The 16,869-nt window shown below is 42.1% G+C and overlaps 1 protein-coding gene across 12 annotated transcripts in view; it reads left to right on the top strand.

The window, feature by feature from the left end:
- Positions 1-14,882, top strand: part of cnot1 (CCR4-NOT transcription complex, subunit 1) — a 29,060-nt gene extending 14,178 nt beyond the window's left edge. For 2 of the 12 annotated variants that reach the window (XM_041938288.1, XM_041938289.1), the window contains exons 17-49: positions 119-269; positions 403-616; positions 829-969; positions 1,504-1,628; positions 1,803-2,089; positions 2,173-2,251; positions 2,382-2,636; positions 2,778-2,918; positions 3,006-3,185; positions 3,320-3,436; positions 3,520-3,630; positions 3,859-3,936; positions 4,291-4,468; positions 5,161-5,315; positions 5,481-5,777; positions 5,899-6,039; positions 6,462-6,566; positions 6,722-6,841; positions 7,008-7,202; positions 7,312-7,454; positions 8,235-8,343; positions 8,508-8,677; positions 8,925-9,156; positions 9,246-9,494; positions 10,804-10,967; positions 11,651-11,768; positions 11,868-11,969; positions 12,237-12,410; positions 12,552-12,701; positions 12,775-12,955; positions 13,292-13,424; positions 13,542-13,676; positions 13,873-14,882. In XM_041938288.1, the coding sequence (XP_041794222.1) occupies positions 119-269; positions 403-616; positions 829-969; positions 1,504-1,628; positions 1,803-2,089; positions 2,173-2,251; positions 2,382-2,636; positions 2,778-2,918; positions 3,006-3,185; positions 3,320-3,436; positions 3,520-3,630; positions 3,859-3,936; positions 4,291-4,468; positions 5,161-5,315; positions 5,481-5,777; positions 5,899-6,039; positions 6,462-6,566; positions 6,722-6,841; positions 7,008-7,202; positions 7,312-7,454; positions 8,235-8,343; positions 8,508-8,677; positions 8,925-9,156; positions 9,246-9,494; positions 10,804-10,967; positions 11,651-11,768; positions 11,868-11,969; positions 12,237-12,410; positions 12,552-12,701; positions 12,775-12,955; positions 13,292-13,424; positions 13,542-13,676; positions 13,873-13,951 (5,209 nt within the window). In that variant the 3' untranslated portion in view covers positions 13,952-14,882. The remainder of the gene's footprint in view (positions 1-118; positions 270-402; positions 617-828; positions 970-1,503; positions 1,629-1,802; positions 2,090-2,172; positions 2,252-2,381; positions 2,637-2,777; positions 2,919-3,005; positions 3,186-3,319; positions 3,437-3,519; positions 3,631-3,858; positions 3,937-4,290; positions 4,469-5,160; positions 5,316-5,480; positions 5,778-5,898; positions 6,040-6,461; positions 6,567-6,721; positions 6,842-7,007; positions 7,203-7,311; positions 7,455-8,234; positions 8,344-8,507; positions 8,678-8,924; positions 9,157-9,245; positions 9,495-10,803; positions 10,968-11,650; positions 11,769-11,867; positions 11,970-12,236; positions 12,411-12,551; positions 12,702-12,774; positions 12,956-13,291; positions 13,425-13,541; positions 13,677-13,872) is intronic. The other 10 variants (XM_041938298.1, XM_041938299.1, XM_041938293.1 and 7 more) reach the window with 9 other exon arrangements.
- Positions 14,883-16,869: the final 1,987 nt, after the last annotated feature.

The following is a 16,869-nucleotide window of genomic DNA, read 5'->3' on the forward strand; positions in this document are numbered from 1 at the left end:
GAATGTGTTGTTTATCCCAGTATAGCTATAGATAGACACAGATCACTCTCACTCTTCCTTACAGTGTTATCTTTTTTAAAGATCTAAGATTTGTTTTCTGTTTTTTTTTTTTTCTCAGAAGCGTTTCCCAGGAGCTGTCAGAGACAATCTTGACCATGGTTGCCAACTGCAGCAATGTAATGAATAAAGCCCGACAGCCACCACCAGGGGTAATGCCAAAGGGACGTGCCCCCAGCACCAGCAGCCTAGATGCAATCTCTCCTGTACAGGTATTTTGATGTGAAAGCCACATCATGCCTCTGCAGGCAAACTTTAAAATGCCTTTTCACATTAGAGATTAGTGTCAACAAAACCGTTCTGCAGTCCTATCCCTGCCTCATTCTCTTTCTTGCTCTTCTCTAGATGGATCCTCTGTCTGGCATGGGCTCCTTGAACCTGGGGGGCACAGCCACTTCCCACAGTCAAAGCATGCAGGGTTTCCCAACCTCACTGAGTTCAGCTTTCAGTAATCCCCAATCCCCAGCAAAGGCTTTTCCACCTCTCTCCAACCCTAACCCCAGCACACCATTTGGGGGCATTGGCAGTCTGTCCTCGCAGCTCCCTGGTATGGACTCTGGTACTATGCTATTTTATTATTTTAATATAAGACCAACAAGCAAGGCATATGTTCGTACTATAACAGTCATAGCAATTTGGCAGAACACCCTGTTTGGTCACTGAAAAATTAAGCATAAGAAGCTGAACCAAGTTCAGAGGACAAAGGATAGTAGTTCAGAGAGGGTGAGGTATGTGTGCATAGAAATGATTAATGTGTTGTGTTACTTGCAGGTCCCTTGGGCTCAGGCATTGGCTCTGGTATTGGCTCTAGTCTGGGGATGCAAACAGTAAACACCGACCCTTTTGCGAGCAGAAAGATGAGCACACCAGGCCTGAACCCACCTACCTTTCAGCAGAGTAAGATGAAGGCCTGTAAGTGGTGGTCGTAGTGGTGTGACTGAGAGCCCCGCCCTGCGCTGCTCAGCACTGTATTTCCTCTGTGATGATAATGCCTGTCTCGATTTGCAAACTTATTTGTAATTCACCTTAGGCTGCCCCACAAATACAGTTAACAAGATAAGTTTCATTAGTCTGTATGTAGAGCTTTTAAGACTCATGCAGTTTGAAACCTCTTGAAAATGCATTGAAGTATGATTAAACTTTCTTTTTCATTTCATGTCATACAACCTCTAAATTTATTTTTATCATGGAGGAAATACAGACCAGTCTTCCATTCCTTGTCTGCTTATGCTGACAGCCCCACTTGAGTGTTATTTGTCTGCTTTTTAAGCATCAAAAAGGGCTCTAACCTGACATAAGTTAGAATGCTTTTTGATTCCTGATGTATCTTGATTCTTGATTGCACAATTATTTTCACCAATGCGTTGATTACTTGGCTCAGTGTTGGATTGCAACATTCAAGTTATTGACAGTCATTAAAAATGTCTTTTTCAACGCTTCTTCCAGCTGACCTTTCTCAGGTGTGGCCCGAGGCAAACCAGCACTTTAGTAAGGAGATAGACGATGAAGCTAACAGCTATTTCCAGCGCATCTACAACCACCCACCTCACCCAACTATGTCTGTGGATGAAGTATGTAGTGACATTCATTTGAGTGCACAAAAGCATGAACTAATGTAAATCAAACTCACACAGTCTTTTAGACAGTTATTGACTGCTGTTGATTAGTTCTCTTCTTCCATACTCTCAGGAATGTTGCTGCTCTTCAAATTAACTCATCACCCTCTACTCTATCCCCCTCCCCAGGTACTGGAGATGCTGCAGAGGTTCAAGGATTCAACCATCAAGCGGGAGCGAGAGGTGTTCAATTGCATGCTTCGGAACTTGTTTGAGGAGTACCGATTCTTCCCACAGTATCCAGACAAGGAGCTGCACATCACTGCCTGCCTATTTGGTGGCATTATCGAGAAGGGTCTTGTCACCTACATGGCTCTGGGATTGGCCCTCCGATATGTTCTTGAAGCCTTAAGAAAACCCTACGGATCCAAAATGTATTACTTTGGAATTGCTGCCCTAGATCGGTTTAAAAACAGGTATAGGAATGTTTTCTTTTGTAAAATAAGTACTAATGTGACAAGTCATCTAGTGTCAGGCTAACATTATCTTATATTTTTAGACTAAAGGACTACCCTCAATATTGTCAACACCTGGCTTCAATTGCCCACTTCTTGCAATTTCCCCACCATTTACAAGAGGTAATCAGGTTTCCTTAATTTATCTTTGCTCATCATGTTAAAATCTTATTTTTGTCCCCACTTTGACTACAGAAATCGCATCCTACATACAGTTAATTAAATATTTCGCTCTGCACCTTTCAATATCCTGTGTGTGCAGTATATTGAGTATGGCCAACAGTCACGGGACCCTCCGGTGAAGATGCAAGGCTCCATCACCACCCCTGGCAGTCTGGCACTGGCACATGTCCAAGCCCAAGCCCAGTCGCAGCAACCCGGTGCCCCCAAAGCTCCACAGCCAGGTCAACCCAGCACTCTAGTCACCACCACAACGACTACAACCACAGCAGCCAAGACCACCACCATCACAAGACCTACACCCAGCAGCTTCAAGAAGGATGTCCCTGTAAGTTTGGCTTTGTTAATGCCTAAACACCTTAATATATGCCTTGTCAGTGCTTCTACTTGGTATATGTTTTTCTGCATGTAAAAGCAATATATAGTTATGGACTTGCCTGTTATTTAATTGTTCTTGTTCTACCTGCAGCCCTCCATAAACACAACCAACATTGACACCCTGCTGGTAGCAACTGACCAAACAGAAAGGATTGTCGAGCCTCCAGAGAATGTCCAGGAGAAGATTGCTTTTATTTTCAACAACCTTTCTCAGTCCAACATGACACAGAAGGTAAAGTGAAACAGACAAAACATAACTGTATCTCAACAACCTTAACAGTCAAAGAAGGGTCTTTAAAACCACACTTGTCTTTTTCAGGTTGAGGAGTTAAAAGAGACAGTGAAGGAGGAGTTTATGCCCTGGGTGTCTCAGTACCTGGTGATGAAGCGTGTCAGCATTGAGCCCAACTTCCACAGTCTCTATTCCAACTTTCTGGATACTCTCAAGAACGCTGAGTTTGTCAAGATGGTCCTTAATGAGACTTACAGGAATATCAAGGTAAAACAGTAGGGGATAAGATGCTAACTTGAGCGTTTTAAAATCGTTTAAAGAAAAAGAAGTACACAGTTGCAGCACTGCTGTATAGTTTTTGAAATACTGACACTCCATTCCCATGTCTCAATTTCTTTCAGGTTCTGTTGACTTCAGACAAGGCAGCTGCCAATTTCTCTGATCGTTCACTGCTGAAGAATCTGGGCCACTGGTTGGGCATGATTACACTGGCCAAAAACAAGCCCATCCTTTATACAGTAAGAAGAAGTTTTTAGGTGCTGATGTTTAATTACATGATGGGTCTCTTGTCAGCTTACATATATTGTTCTCCTTTTCCAAGGATCTGGAAGTGAAATCTCTGCTATTGGAGGCTTATGTGAAAGGCCAGCAGGAGCTTCTGTATGTGGTTCCTTTTGTGGCCAAAGTGTTAGAGTCCAGTCTACGAAGCATGGTAAGTGTCATAGGTGTAGACCAAGAACTGTCTCCATGCCTTTGACAGTCCATCATACTACTGCCCAGTGTAAAATACCATGCTGTCATATTTACTTCAGACAAAAATAATAACTCGGTAATTCTTGTTAATAAAAATTGGTTTATACTTACCTGATTCCACTGTTTGAGGTTCTTCTGGATTCTTCATAGTGATTTTAACTTGATGTGTGTGTCTCTGATGTTGTAGGTTTTCAGACCCCAGAACCCCTGGACCATGGCCATCATGAATGTTCTTGCTGAGCTGCATCAGGAACATGACCTCAAGGTATTATAGTATTCTTCCTATGTAGCCACTTTGCCCCAGGCAGGTCATGTGCTGTCATTCTGACTCTGAGTTAAAAAGGCTACAGCTCAACATTTTCTGGTTTGGTAAAAGATATACGCATTTTGTATTTAACTAGCTGACTTAAACAAAGCAATATCCAACATTGTCAGATATATTCCGTATTGTGTTGCCTCACATTATTGTCCACAACTGGGTGATCATTTATCACTTTCCAAATGAACCATTCATATCAACCTGTTGCCCTTCAGAGGCATAAACCAGCATTCCACTTAGAGCTACTTAAACTGAAAAATTGTGAAAATATTGCTCATGTTATTCTCCTGTTTACTGCAGCTGAACCTTAAGTTTGAGATTGAAGTTCTATGTAAGAACCTCTCTCTGGACATCAATGAGCTCAAACCAGGAAATTTGCTGAAGGACAAGGAGAAGCTGAAGAGCCTGGAGGAGCAGCTTTCTGCACCAAAGAAAGAGGCAAAGCCTCCAGAGGAGATGTTGCCCGTTTCTACCACAGGTGGATGCCCTATATTTTCTTTAGCTTTGTGTTGCTTCGTCCAAATTTTTAAATTGCATATGTTTATCAGTTTAGCGTTTAACCCCCTACCAACAATTTATTATTTATTGTCTTCCCATATATTTACAAATGCTACGTTCAGGTTTATTCTCATATTACACGCTGTTAGAAAGCTAAGATTCTTGTGAATTGATTAATGCAAACCATTTCAATTAACGGCAACATCAGACAACTGTTTTGAGAATCGACACACCATTGAGGCTAATTTTTACTGGACTGGCTTGGTGTTAACTTATCATCCTTGCCCCTGATGATATTGTAATTTGCGAGTTTGGAAATCTCAAGTAAAAACAAAATTCCAGTAATGACCCGCCCTCCCAAGTGAGTGAAAAAACAAAATATGGGCCATACCTCTGTCAGTTGGATGAAGTCTAAAAGTACCCTTTGAAACCACTTGACTCAGTTGGATGTACTTGAGTTAATCTTATTAATGTCAACATATCAATATCTGAAAATGCTATGATGGTTATTACAGTATTGATTTTTACCATATCTGTCTTTTGCTTTGTGAATTTCTTCTTTGAAATGTTACTCTAAAAGCTGAGTATTACTTCTTGTTTCTGTTTTCTCTTTGTCTTAATATTGTGCTTTTTCTTGTGATTTTAATCAAATTAGCATTTTGTGACCAACAGGAGACTTTGTTCCATTTGCAGCTCCTCCCTCAACCCCAGCTGCCACCACCACCACTTGCACAACCACTGGCCCCCCCACCCCACAGTTCAGTTACCATGACATCAATGTGTATGCCTTGGCAGGCCTGGCTCCACACATCAATATAAACGGCAATGTAAGTAAAGGGCACCTGCAAACAACTGACAAAAGTTCATGTTTCTCCTGCACAGACGCACACACACACACATATTCCCTTCGCATCTGTTGCATCTGTTTTATCCTTTTGTATTTTTTCCTTCCTTGATTTTTCTCTCATACCTCCCCAATTGTTCCTCTTTAGATCCCTCTGCTACAGGCCCATCCACAGTTGAAGCAGTGTGTACGCCAGTCAGTAGAGCGAGCTGTCCAAGAGCTGGTGCATCCCGTGGTTGACCGCTCTATCAAAATCGCCATGACAACCTGTGAGCAGATCATCAGGAAGGACTTTGCCCTGGATTCGGAGGAGTCCCGCATGCGTGTGGCTGCCCACCATATGATGAGAAACCTGACTGCTGGCATGGCCATGATCACCTGCCGCGAGCCCCTGCTCATGAGCATTGCCACCAACCTTAAGAACAGCTTTGCTGCTGCGCTGAGGGTAAGCTGAATCCCTACAGGCAGGCTTGTGTCCTTTCCTTATGCATCTGTCCTCCCTTTTGTTTTTGTCTGATACCTTGTACCATTCCTGCTTTTTGAACTTGGGGTGTTTTTTCCCTCAGGCACCAACCCCCCAACAGAGGGAAATGATGGAAGAGGCTGCAGCCAGGATTGCGCAAGACAACTGTGAATTAGCTTGCTGCTTCATTCAGAAAACAGCTGTGGAGAAGGCTGGCCCTGAAATGGACAAGAGACTAGCCACGGTGAGACTTTCAGAAGACTAGCTCAATAGTTGCAAATACAAAGTGTATTATGTACTAAACATTAACGGTGACAAGTGTCACTTCTGCCTGTAATATGTGTAAACATTGATAGTTTTAATTCTCTGTATTGCAGACTGCAATAATTATGTATAGGTTTTTCTGTTATCTGAAAGTAATTATAACCACTTCAGAATTATGCATGTTGCTCTCTTTTTTTAACTGCCATTTTTAAATTTTTTATTGCCACTACCGCTTAGGTTGATACTGGTAAACCTATCTACAGGTAGACTGCTCTGCTATGCATGGGGCTACAAGTGTAAATTGTATGATTTTCATTGGTATATTTTTTTTTGTTTATGAATGTTTTGGTGTTTCACTGAGCAACTGTGTGCAAATTCTTAATTTTGTTTCTATTCTTCTAGGAGTTTGAGCTGAGGAAGCATGCGCGTCAAGAGGGGCGTCGTTATTGTGATCCTGTTGTCCTGACTTACCAGGCTGAACGTATGCCTGAGCAGATCAGACTGAAGGTAAGACAACTGTATGCATGCAGTCCTATGCATCTTTAAACAGAATTTACTACCTCTGTTGCTGGATTCTTCAAATTGAATACTGATTCAGCACTGTTGTAGGCTGTGTACAGTCTGGATTCTGTTAATTAAAATAATGAATTTGTGTATTGTAGGTGGGAGGGGTGGATCCCAAGCAACTGGCTGTATATGAGGAGTTTGCCAGGAACGTTCCAGGTTTCTTACCCAGTAATGATCTCTCCCAGCCCACTGGCTTCTTGGCTCAGCCCATGAAAGTGAGTGTTTTTAAAAGATAAGAAAGAAAAAAAGAAAAATTTGAGTCCTTATTTTTCTGATTTGTGCTATCTTGACCAAAAGCAAAAAGATTGGCCAATAAAAAAAATCTTAAGTTGTAATTCCTTTTGTGTCCAGACATGTAATTAGTCCCATTTCTGTTCACAGCAACAGGCATGGGCCACCGATGATGTGGCTCAGATTTACGATAAGTGCATGGCAGACTTGGAGCAGCATCTTCATGCCATCTCCCCTGCCCTTGCCATGAACCCCCTGACCCAGGCTTTGCGCAGCTTGTTGGAAGCTGTGGTCTTGGCTAGAAATTCCAGGGACGGCATTGCCGCACTTGGCCTACTGCAGAAGGTAGGGTACTTTTTACAGTTGCAGTCAAGGAAATGACGTGAAAGAGGCATTGTTGAGGATTAATATATGCTAACCTGTGTTTTACTAAGTAGTTTTCTCTATTTTCCAGGCTGTGGAAGGGCTTCTGGATGCTACGAGTGGGGCTGATGCAGACTTGCTGCTCCGCTACCGGGAGTGCCACCTGCTGGTGCTTAAAGCCCTACAGGATGGACGTGCCTATGGACCACAGTGGTGCAATAAGCAGATCACCAGGTGAGTCAGACACCCATTTGAATCATTATTTATTCTGTGTTACTGTCTTGAGCTCCTTTTACCCCCACTGCTTTGAATCATATAAACTCTTTATCGTTTTGAATTAGAGATGCACTGATACCACTTTTTTTCCCAGACCAAATATACAAGTACTTAAATTTGGGTTCTTGCTTGATATTGAGTACCAACATGAGTGCTTGATAATCATGATCTCATTCCAGTTTCAACATGCTCAGCACACATGCACACAGTTTACCTTAGATTGAGTGCAGCTGCAATGCAATAGAATGGATTTTTTTGTCAGTGAAGCATCTCTTGATGGCTGCATTGCATCTCTGCATTGTTTTGATGCCATGGCTCTCGTTTGTTTCTTTGGTCAAAAGTCTCTGAAGCATGGTCACAGCAGGAATCACATCTGATGCCAGAGCATTAGAGAAGCTCACTTTTCAGGTTCCTTAGTGGAGTCTTTTCCATAAGGGTCCACTAGTGAGTGGTGAGATTGTTGGGAAGCTCATGTTCAGACCCCGATATTCCCAGAGGCTGCTTCTGCTTGATGAGACTGTAGCATGTAGTACATGCTATTCCAGCAGGCATGCACATGTGGCTGGATTCTTTATAGCTGGTAGAGCTGCACTTGGATTTTCTTTCATAATCAGCGCTCATCCTCCTCTTTCTCTGCCTACCCGCTCAAAGCACGAGAGGTTATCACCACACAAGTACTATTGTTTGTGTATGTATTGCAGTCATTTTATGATTAACATTTCAAACATTTGCTTACAGGTGTCTGATTGAATGTCGTGATGAGTACAAATACAACGTAGAGGCAGTGGAGCTTCTAATCAGGAACCATCTGGTGAATATGCAGCAGTATGACCTGCATCTGGCACAGGTACACACTTTCACTTATACTCATTTACAATTTTATTTTCTTAGAATTAGTTTTTGGGTGTGGTCTGAATAGTTTCACAGTCATTTTTTTAATATTTCTGCTGGAAATCAAGTAAAATTTCAAATGTCATTTGCTAGCTAATGTTGATTTTTGTTTTCTTCCAGTCAATGGAAAATGGACTGCACTACATGGCAGTGGCATTTGCCATGCAGTTAGTGAAGCTGTTGCTTGTGGATGAACGCAGTGTCAGCCATGTCACAGAGGCTGACCTCTTCCACACAATTGAGACATTAATGAGGACCTGTGCACACTCCAGAGCCAATGCACCTGAGGGGTAAACAACTACATTATTTATTTTATTTTTCATTTGTTAGTTTATTCATCCATAGACCACAAATATCTGTGGAAGTCAGACAGACACCTATGAGGTTTAAAGTACGACATCTTTCCCAGATTGTGATGCTTTGACAAACGACTGTAAATTTTGGTTGAGTGTTTTACTGGATTCCTTGTGTCACACTGGGATTGGTTCCTTGGTGCTTCAAACTGACTCTGTGTCATCTCATTGTCCTCCCTCCCAGTCTTCCCCAGCTGATGGATGTTGTTCGCTCCAACTATGAGGCCATGATTGACCGGGCCCATGGCGGACCCAACTTCATGATGCACTCTGGGATTTCACAGGCTTCAGAATATGATGATCCTCCAGGCCTGAGGGAGAAGGCAGAGTACCTCCTGAGAGAGTGGGTCAACCTGTATCACTCAGCTGCTGCTGGCAGGGATAGCACCAAAGCCTTTTCTGCCTTTGTTGGCCAGGTAAACACTTATAAGTTAACATGATCAAAAATCATGCTGACCCTTTGGTCCTCGTGTTGATTTTAAGTCTCCCTTTCTTCTTCCTCTAGATGCACCAGCAGGGCATCCTGAAGACAGATGACTTGATCACAAGGTTCTTCAGGCTGTGCACAGAAATGTGTGTGGAGATAAGCTATCGGGCACAGGCTGAGCAGCAGCACAACCCAGCAGCCAGTGCAGCCATTATCAGAGCCAAGTGTTACCACAACCTGGATGCGTTTGTCAGGCTCATAGCCCTGCTGGTAAAACACTCTGGAGAGGCGACCAACACGGTCACAAAAATCAACCTCCTCAACAAGGTACAGCATTATGACAACAAAATATACTTGATTTATCATCTGTGACAGAGCAGTCCTAAACGCCTCACAGAAAATTCTTCTGGTTTTGGTTAATGAAATACTTTCTAACTCATGATGTCCAAATCAGCTCAAATGTTACAAGTGGTACTGAGTGTCTCATGCATTTCTTAGGCATTTCAACCCAATTATAATCTCAAGAGCCCACCAGATCTACAACTTGGTTTGTTCTGCTCAAAATACAAGCGTTACAAATAGGGTTGGGCAGTATGACAGTATATACCATGTAACGGTATATGCGTCCACCAGTGGAGATTTGGCAAGCCGTATTTAGAGTGTATGCACTGCTACCCTGTTACACAGCAAGAGAGTGGGCTTGTTGATGACATTGTATCAAGTGTAGCTGTTTCATACTTTTTTCTGCGTGCCTGCATATTTTTTTCCACTCTTCCGTTGATGTTGCATATTACATTCACATATTTACTTGATTTCAAAGCAAAAACATCATTATGGATGAGTCCCCCTCCTGCATACTCTAACCAGGCACTACGCCTAAACCAAGTAGAGTATTTTCAGTAAATGAGAGGCTGTCTGACATGGAAAAATGTGTTACACATGTGAAGGGCAAATCTGGACAGTGCCTGGACCCGAATCACATTGTCTGGAGTTTGTAGGACAAACTGGCTGTAGTTTCTTTGCTATGTGTTTGGGGCAGGCAGTGCGATGTAGCAGTCAAGCTGCCTCGCTAGGCCCCATGATTGGGCCAGAAGGACTGCTTGCCAAGTTACCTGAGAATGACAGTTGGTGGTGACAGTGTACCTCTGTTGTATCTCTGTAGTTCTCATTTGGAAACTTAATGCTTCCATTTGAAAAGCAAGCGTTGTCTCATATGAGCCAGTTTTTATTTGTGTGGAAATTCTGAATAGGACAAGAAAATAGTCAGATGTGATTGAGTGTGGTACAGTATGGTTATTTTAAGCCATTTTTTAAATAGGATTTACATAACAATTACTATTTGGTGATACATAGCTTTACCGCTGTATGAAATCACATATACGATGATGATACTGGCCCCTCATACGTACAAAGAATACTACATGAATACTACTACTCATGAAGACTCTTCAAACCTTTTGAAATAAATAATAACTTTGTCATTTTAATAAATGTCAAAGTGTCTCAGAATCTTTCATTATTGACTTTCCATTTAATTATTAAATCTCAACAATATATATGTCAGCTACTCTGCAGATGCTCTTGGCATCTTTAACCATTTACTTGATTCTGATTGAGTTCTCCGTTGCTCTTGTAGGTGCTGGGTATCGTAGTTGGGGTGTTGATACAGGATCATGACGTCCGTCAGACAGAATTCCAACAGCTGCCTTATCACCGCATTTTCATCATGCTGCTGTTGGAGCTCAATGCCCCCGAACATGTCCTGGAGACGATCAACTTCCAGACGCTCACCGCCTTCTGGTAAGACATCGACAGGGATCAACCATACAACCCAGATTCCAAAAATATTGAGAGGCTGTGTTAAACTTAAATAAAACCAGAATGCATTCGTTGGCATTGGCAACGGAAATGTGTTACCTACCATTTTTTTACAAGGTGTTCCCGAGCCTATGTAGTAATAATCTTTATATAACTGTGTCTCACAAAGTGGCGAACATCTCCCCATCCTTGCGTGTGAACAGCTGAGCCTTAAAGATATCCCTTTCATACCCAATAATGATATGATCATCTGTTACCAATGAACCTTTTTTACTTGTGGAATGTTCCAAACAAGTGGTTTTTAGTATTCCACAACTTTTCCAGTCTTTTGTTGCCCCTGTCCAAACTTCTTTGAAACATGTTGCTGGCATGAAATTCAGAATAGGCAAAATAAGCATATGTTTAAGTTGATGAGGTAAAACATTAAATATATTGTCTTTGTACATTATCCAATTGAGTATATGTCAAAAAGGATTCGCAAATTATCACATTCTAGACAGCATCCCAACCTTTTTGGAATTGATTGATTGCCAGGGAACTGTGTTCACTGTGAACAGTAGAGAAGGCTCAGCTAATGCTAATGCTGATGCTGTTTTCAGTGTTTCTGTCCATTCGTGAATGCTGCACTTTCTTTTGGACTCACGATTTCCTTTTTCTGTTTACAGCAATACCTTCCACATCTTGAGACCCACCAAAGCTCCTGGCTTTGTGTATGCCTGGCTGGAACTCATCTCCCATCGCATATTCATCGCCAGGATGCTGGCACACACACCGCAGCAAAAGGTATGAAAGAACAGAAGTCTTGTCCTTTTGCATATTCAGTCTCATGAACACACAAATGGATCTTGAATTTTGGTTCAATAACCTGGTGTTGTCTTAAAGGGTTGGCCCATGTATGCACAGCTGCTGATTGATCTCTTCAAGTACCTGGCCCCATTCCTGAGGAATGTAGAGCTCAACAAACCTATGCAAATCCTCTATAAGGTGCTGTCTCATTTCTCCTTTATGTCCTCGCAGGAATAACTGCTGCCTGTATTTGACAACAGTGAAACCCATGTCGTTTTAGTTGTTTGATTGAACATTGCATTGAAACTGGAGCTTGTAACTGGCGTATGGCACATTTAGTCTTTTTCTTGTTCTGGCAACAACCAAACAGAATGAGAACGTCAGTTGTTTTATTGATGTGCACATTTCATTTTAAATGTCTCGATTACAGAACCTAAAGCTAATTATTATTACTGGCTGTTTTAGGGCACACTGCGAGTGCTTCTGGTCCTACTCCATGACTTCCCGGAGTTCCTTTGTGACTACCACTATGGCTTCTGTGATGTTATTCCACCCAACTGCATCCAGCTCCGTAACCTCATCCTCAGTGCCTTTCCACGCAACATGAGACTCCCTGACCCATTCACACCTAATCTCAAGGTAGACATGCACACAAACACACACCTCTTGACGTTCTGATTTGACAGTGTACAGAAAGAGGGTTTCTTCAACCTTGTTTGAACTCGAAGCCTGACAAATGATCCCAAAAAAATCTGTCTTTTATTAACACCCTGGTTGCAGGTGGACATGCTGAGTGAGATCAACATTGCTCCCCGAATCCTGACCAACTTCACAGGTGTTATGCCTTCCCAGTTCAAGAAGGATCTGGACTCATATCTGAAGACTCGTTCACCAGTCACCTTCTTGTCGGAGCTGCGCAGCAACCTGCAGGTAGGAGCAGTGTCCATCTATCTGAAATTATTATTAGTAGTATTATTTTTAAACTTCTTTTTTTGTCTCCAAGGTGTCTAATGAGCCAGGAAACCGCTACAACATCCAGCTGATCAATGCTCTAGTGTTGTATGTGGGCACACAGGCAATTGCTCACATCCACAACAAGGGCAGCACACCCTCCATGAGCACTATCACCCACTCTGCACACATGGACATCTTCCAGAACCTGGCTGTCGACCTGGATACTGAGGGTAGGGTGCCAGTATTCAAACCACATCAGTTTCTGTTAAATAGTGAAAAATAGAATAGTAAAAAAATAGTAATAAAAGTGCATGGCAATTCAGAGCTTTTTGCAGTGACTTTATTCTAAGTCAGTCAATAATATAACGTAAGGCCAACGTCCCATACCACTTCTGAACAGTTTGAGATGACATGGGCTGTGCAGGTAAATACAACTTTTAGTTTGTATCTGAAGAGCCAAATGAGAAAAGCATTTGGAAAACTTAATGTGTGTTTTTAGTGTTCAACATGTGCGCTTAACAATGGCGGAGCACTCTGATCAGATTTGTAATGTTATGTCTTTTCAGGGCGTTACCTGTTCTTGAACGCAATCGCAAATCAGCTGCGCTACCCCAACAGCCACACCCACTACTTCAGCTGCACCATGCTCTATCTGTTTGCTGAAGCCAACACTGAGGCTATCCAGGAGCAGATCACCAGGTGAGATGGAATCTGATCTGATTGACTTTATTTCAGCACAAGAAGTACATGGAACCATCACCAAGTTGAAGTTAACTAGAAGTGCTGTCAGTCAAGGTTTTCTCCTCCTCGTTCCAGGGTTCTGTTGGAGAGGCTGATAGTGAACAGGCCTCACCCATGGGGTCTCCTCATAACCTTCATCGAGCTGATCAAGAATCCTGCCTTCAAGTTCTGGAGCCACGACTTTGTGCACTGTGCCCCTGAGATTGAAAAGTAGGTTCCCTGTTTGACTCATTGTTCTCTAGTATTTATTTCCACTAAATGGGATTGTACAGAGAGTACTTGTTAGCATGATCAATTCATTGTTGGTACAATGTTGATAATTAAGGGATAAAGTAATGTCAGCCTTATCGTAACTCTGTGGTTCTATAACAAATGTTTATACCTCACCTCTCCTTTCTCTCGTCAGGCTGTTCCAGTCAGTAGCCCAGTGCTGCATGGGACAGAAGCAGGCCCAGCAGGTGATGGAGGGCACCGGTGCCAGCTAGCCTGTGTACCAGCCAGCTTGTAGCCCTCTGGAGAGACACCGAAGCCTTGACCCAATCCCCCACCACATACGCACACCTCCTTCTTAACTGTTGGCACTGGATAAACTGACAACCACAGTCATTTGAAATGTGGATGAAAGGACTACTACTCACGGATCTAAGGAGTTAGATTTTTGTTTATCCCTTTGGGGCTGAATTGAGATGGAGAGAATGGATTGAGTTGTTGATGTTGATTATTATGCTTTTTTTTGATGCTTTGATGTAAATATTGGAAAAAAGGGAGCATAGCAGCATAGATAAGTGGAGAGCAATGCACATGTCAAATAAAATGTATCCTGACATGTAAAGACATCTAAACATATTTTCACTCACTACCAAAGTTGCTTCCCTCCCACACAAATCCTTTTTTCTCACTTTTTTGCCTTCAGAGGCTGAATGGTATATGATTGAAGAAAAAAAGCCACCTGCTACTGTTTTTTGATTATTTTTATCCCTGAGTGGGACAGGAAGATGGAGTTTAGTCTCCCTGGTGGGGTTGGGTCTACTCCTGGTGTGTTGGTGGAGACAGTTTGTCCGTTTGAAACTGGTTCTTGAAGTCTCTCCCTGGCACTTGTAAATTGTGCAAAGTGATGGTGATATGGTATCTTGACAGTTTGTACAAAGATCCAAATTGAAGAACAACAATAGAAGGACCAATACAGCCCATTTTGTAACATTTTGAATGTTTTCTAAATGTATTGGTCCATGTGTTGTATTTTGTAGTCCTTTCTAGTTTGCCTTTACTTCTTGCTACTTAACTGCAGTATGCATACATAGAGGAAATAAAGCATTCAAACTGCAATGGATCTGTCTTCATTCAGGACTACAAGAGTAATTGGATGATGCTAATATACACCAGGTGTTTAAATATGAATGATCTGTTTTTATTAACATAATTAAGAAACATTAAATACCTGACTCCAGGTCCAGCTGTGACTTGGAAACAAATGTTTGAATACTGTCTTTAAAAGAATTTCTCAGGTTTTACAGCGTGTTTTATATCATTATAAACAATAATGGTATATCATCCATCCATCCATTTTCTTCCTTTTGTTGTGATGGCAGCAGGGTATTATAGACCTGCCTCTTCCCAGACGTGTTTTTCACCTCCTCCTGGGGGACCCCCAGGCATTCCCAGGCCAGAAAAGATATGGAATCCCTCCAGTGAGATCTGGGTCTACCCTGGGGTGTCCTCCCACTTAGACATGCCCAGAAAGCTTTAAAAGTAAGGTTCCCAGGAGGCATCCTAATCAGACATGTGAACAACACCCGCTGGCTCTTTTCAACGCAAAGGAGCAGCAGCTCTATCCTGAGCTCCCTCTGGATATCTGAGCTCACCACCAGCCACCCTGTGGAGGAAACTCATTTCACTGGTATCTGTGATCTCATTCTTTCAGTCACTCCTCCAAGCTCATGACCATAGGTGAAGTTTGGAAGGTACAGTTGATCAAATGGTAAATCAAAATCTTTTCCTTCTGGCTCAGGTCCCTCGACCATTACTGCTGACACCGCACCAATCTGTCCATCTCATGATCCATTTCTCCATCACTTGTCAACAAGTTTCTGACGTACTTAAAAACCCCAAGGAGAGACAACAACAACCTCAAGCCTGCCACGACTCCCCAGGACTAGAAAACCATACAATTGTGTTGAAAGTCCACCAGTTTTGAAAAAAACAATAACTTAAATTGCATAGCACCTTTCATACAAGAATTGCTTGATGAATTACATGCACCCAGTGCTTCACATAAAGAACACTGGCATAGAATAAGAATAAAAACAGGGACAGAAAATTCTTGTAAAATAAGAGGGGGAATAAAACTCAATAACAGTAAAATTAAGAATGAAAATAGAAGCATTAATGGTCAGAATGCATAAAATCAAGTAAAAGGCATTTTAATAGAAGTGCAGCTGTGAATATGAGCAAGGTAGGCCTGTATCAGGAAGGTTATAGCAGGTTAAAGGCTAAAGTGATGAGAAAAGTCAGAAAAACCAACCAACTGTTTAAGACAATAATGATGCATGGTCAATCGTATCAAACACTGCACTCAGGTCTAACAGGACAAGAATTGAGTTCACTGATTATTATAGACACTTGAGCTTATCCTATGTGACAACCAACATCTGCACTGGTTAACCTTTGGTGTTGCTTAAAAAAACGACACACATTTTACTTCTACATACTCGAAAGTTTTCATTTGTTATTTATGTAGGTGCTGAGAAACTTAAGTTTTCCTTCCTCGACTGAAAAAAGATGCTTGTTTTTCATATAGCAAAAAAATCCAAGCCAACAAATAGGCTTTCATGTCGGCTGTGGCTCAGGAGGTAGCGCAGTCGTCCGCTCATCAGAAGGCCGTAGTTCGATCCCTGGCCTCAGCAGTGTGTTCATGCTCATCATGAGGAGGTGGCTGAGCCGCCGTGTGTGAATGCAGGCTTTGAGTGATCTGCAGAGGACACACTGTGTGTCAGTGTTGAGTAGCTGCTCAGTGGTGGAGAATCATTTCTCAATAATCTTAAAAACGTAATTATTTCTTGCCAGATGTATCGCTTTATTATAAGTCATGGCTTCCTCTATAGATATCACAGTGAACTGTGAGCCCAGTTTTCCTTCGTTTTCAATCAGCTGCTTAACAGATTCTTCTTCTCATTAACACACAAATGTTCAACCATGTCATTTAAAGAGCAGTCACAGCTGTGTGACTCAAATGATCTCGCAATACTACAGAACTTTGCTTCAGCCTTGCCATCAAGGAATCTCGTTTGAACCAAAAATTCCTTTTTACTCTTTGTTAAGATAAAAACACACAATGATTGAATGTTACCATGCTCAAGTTCACCAAGTTCACAGTTCAAAGCTGTCCTGTAAATTCACAAGCTCC

The sequence above is a fragment of the Chelmon rostratus genome, chromosome 6 (assembly GCF_017976325.1).
Source record: "Chelmon rostratus isolate fCheRos1 chromosome 6, fCheRos1.pri, whole genome shotgun sequence".
NCBI lineage: Eukaryota > Metazoa > Chordata > Actinopteri > Chaetodontiformes > Chaetodontidae > Chelmon > Chelmon rostratus.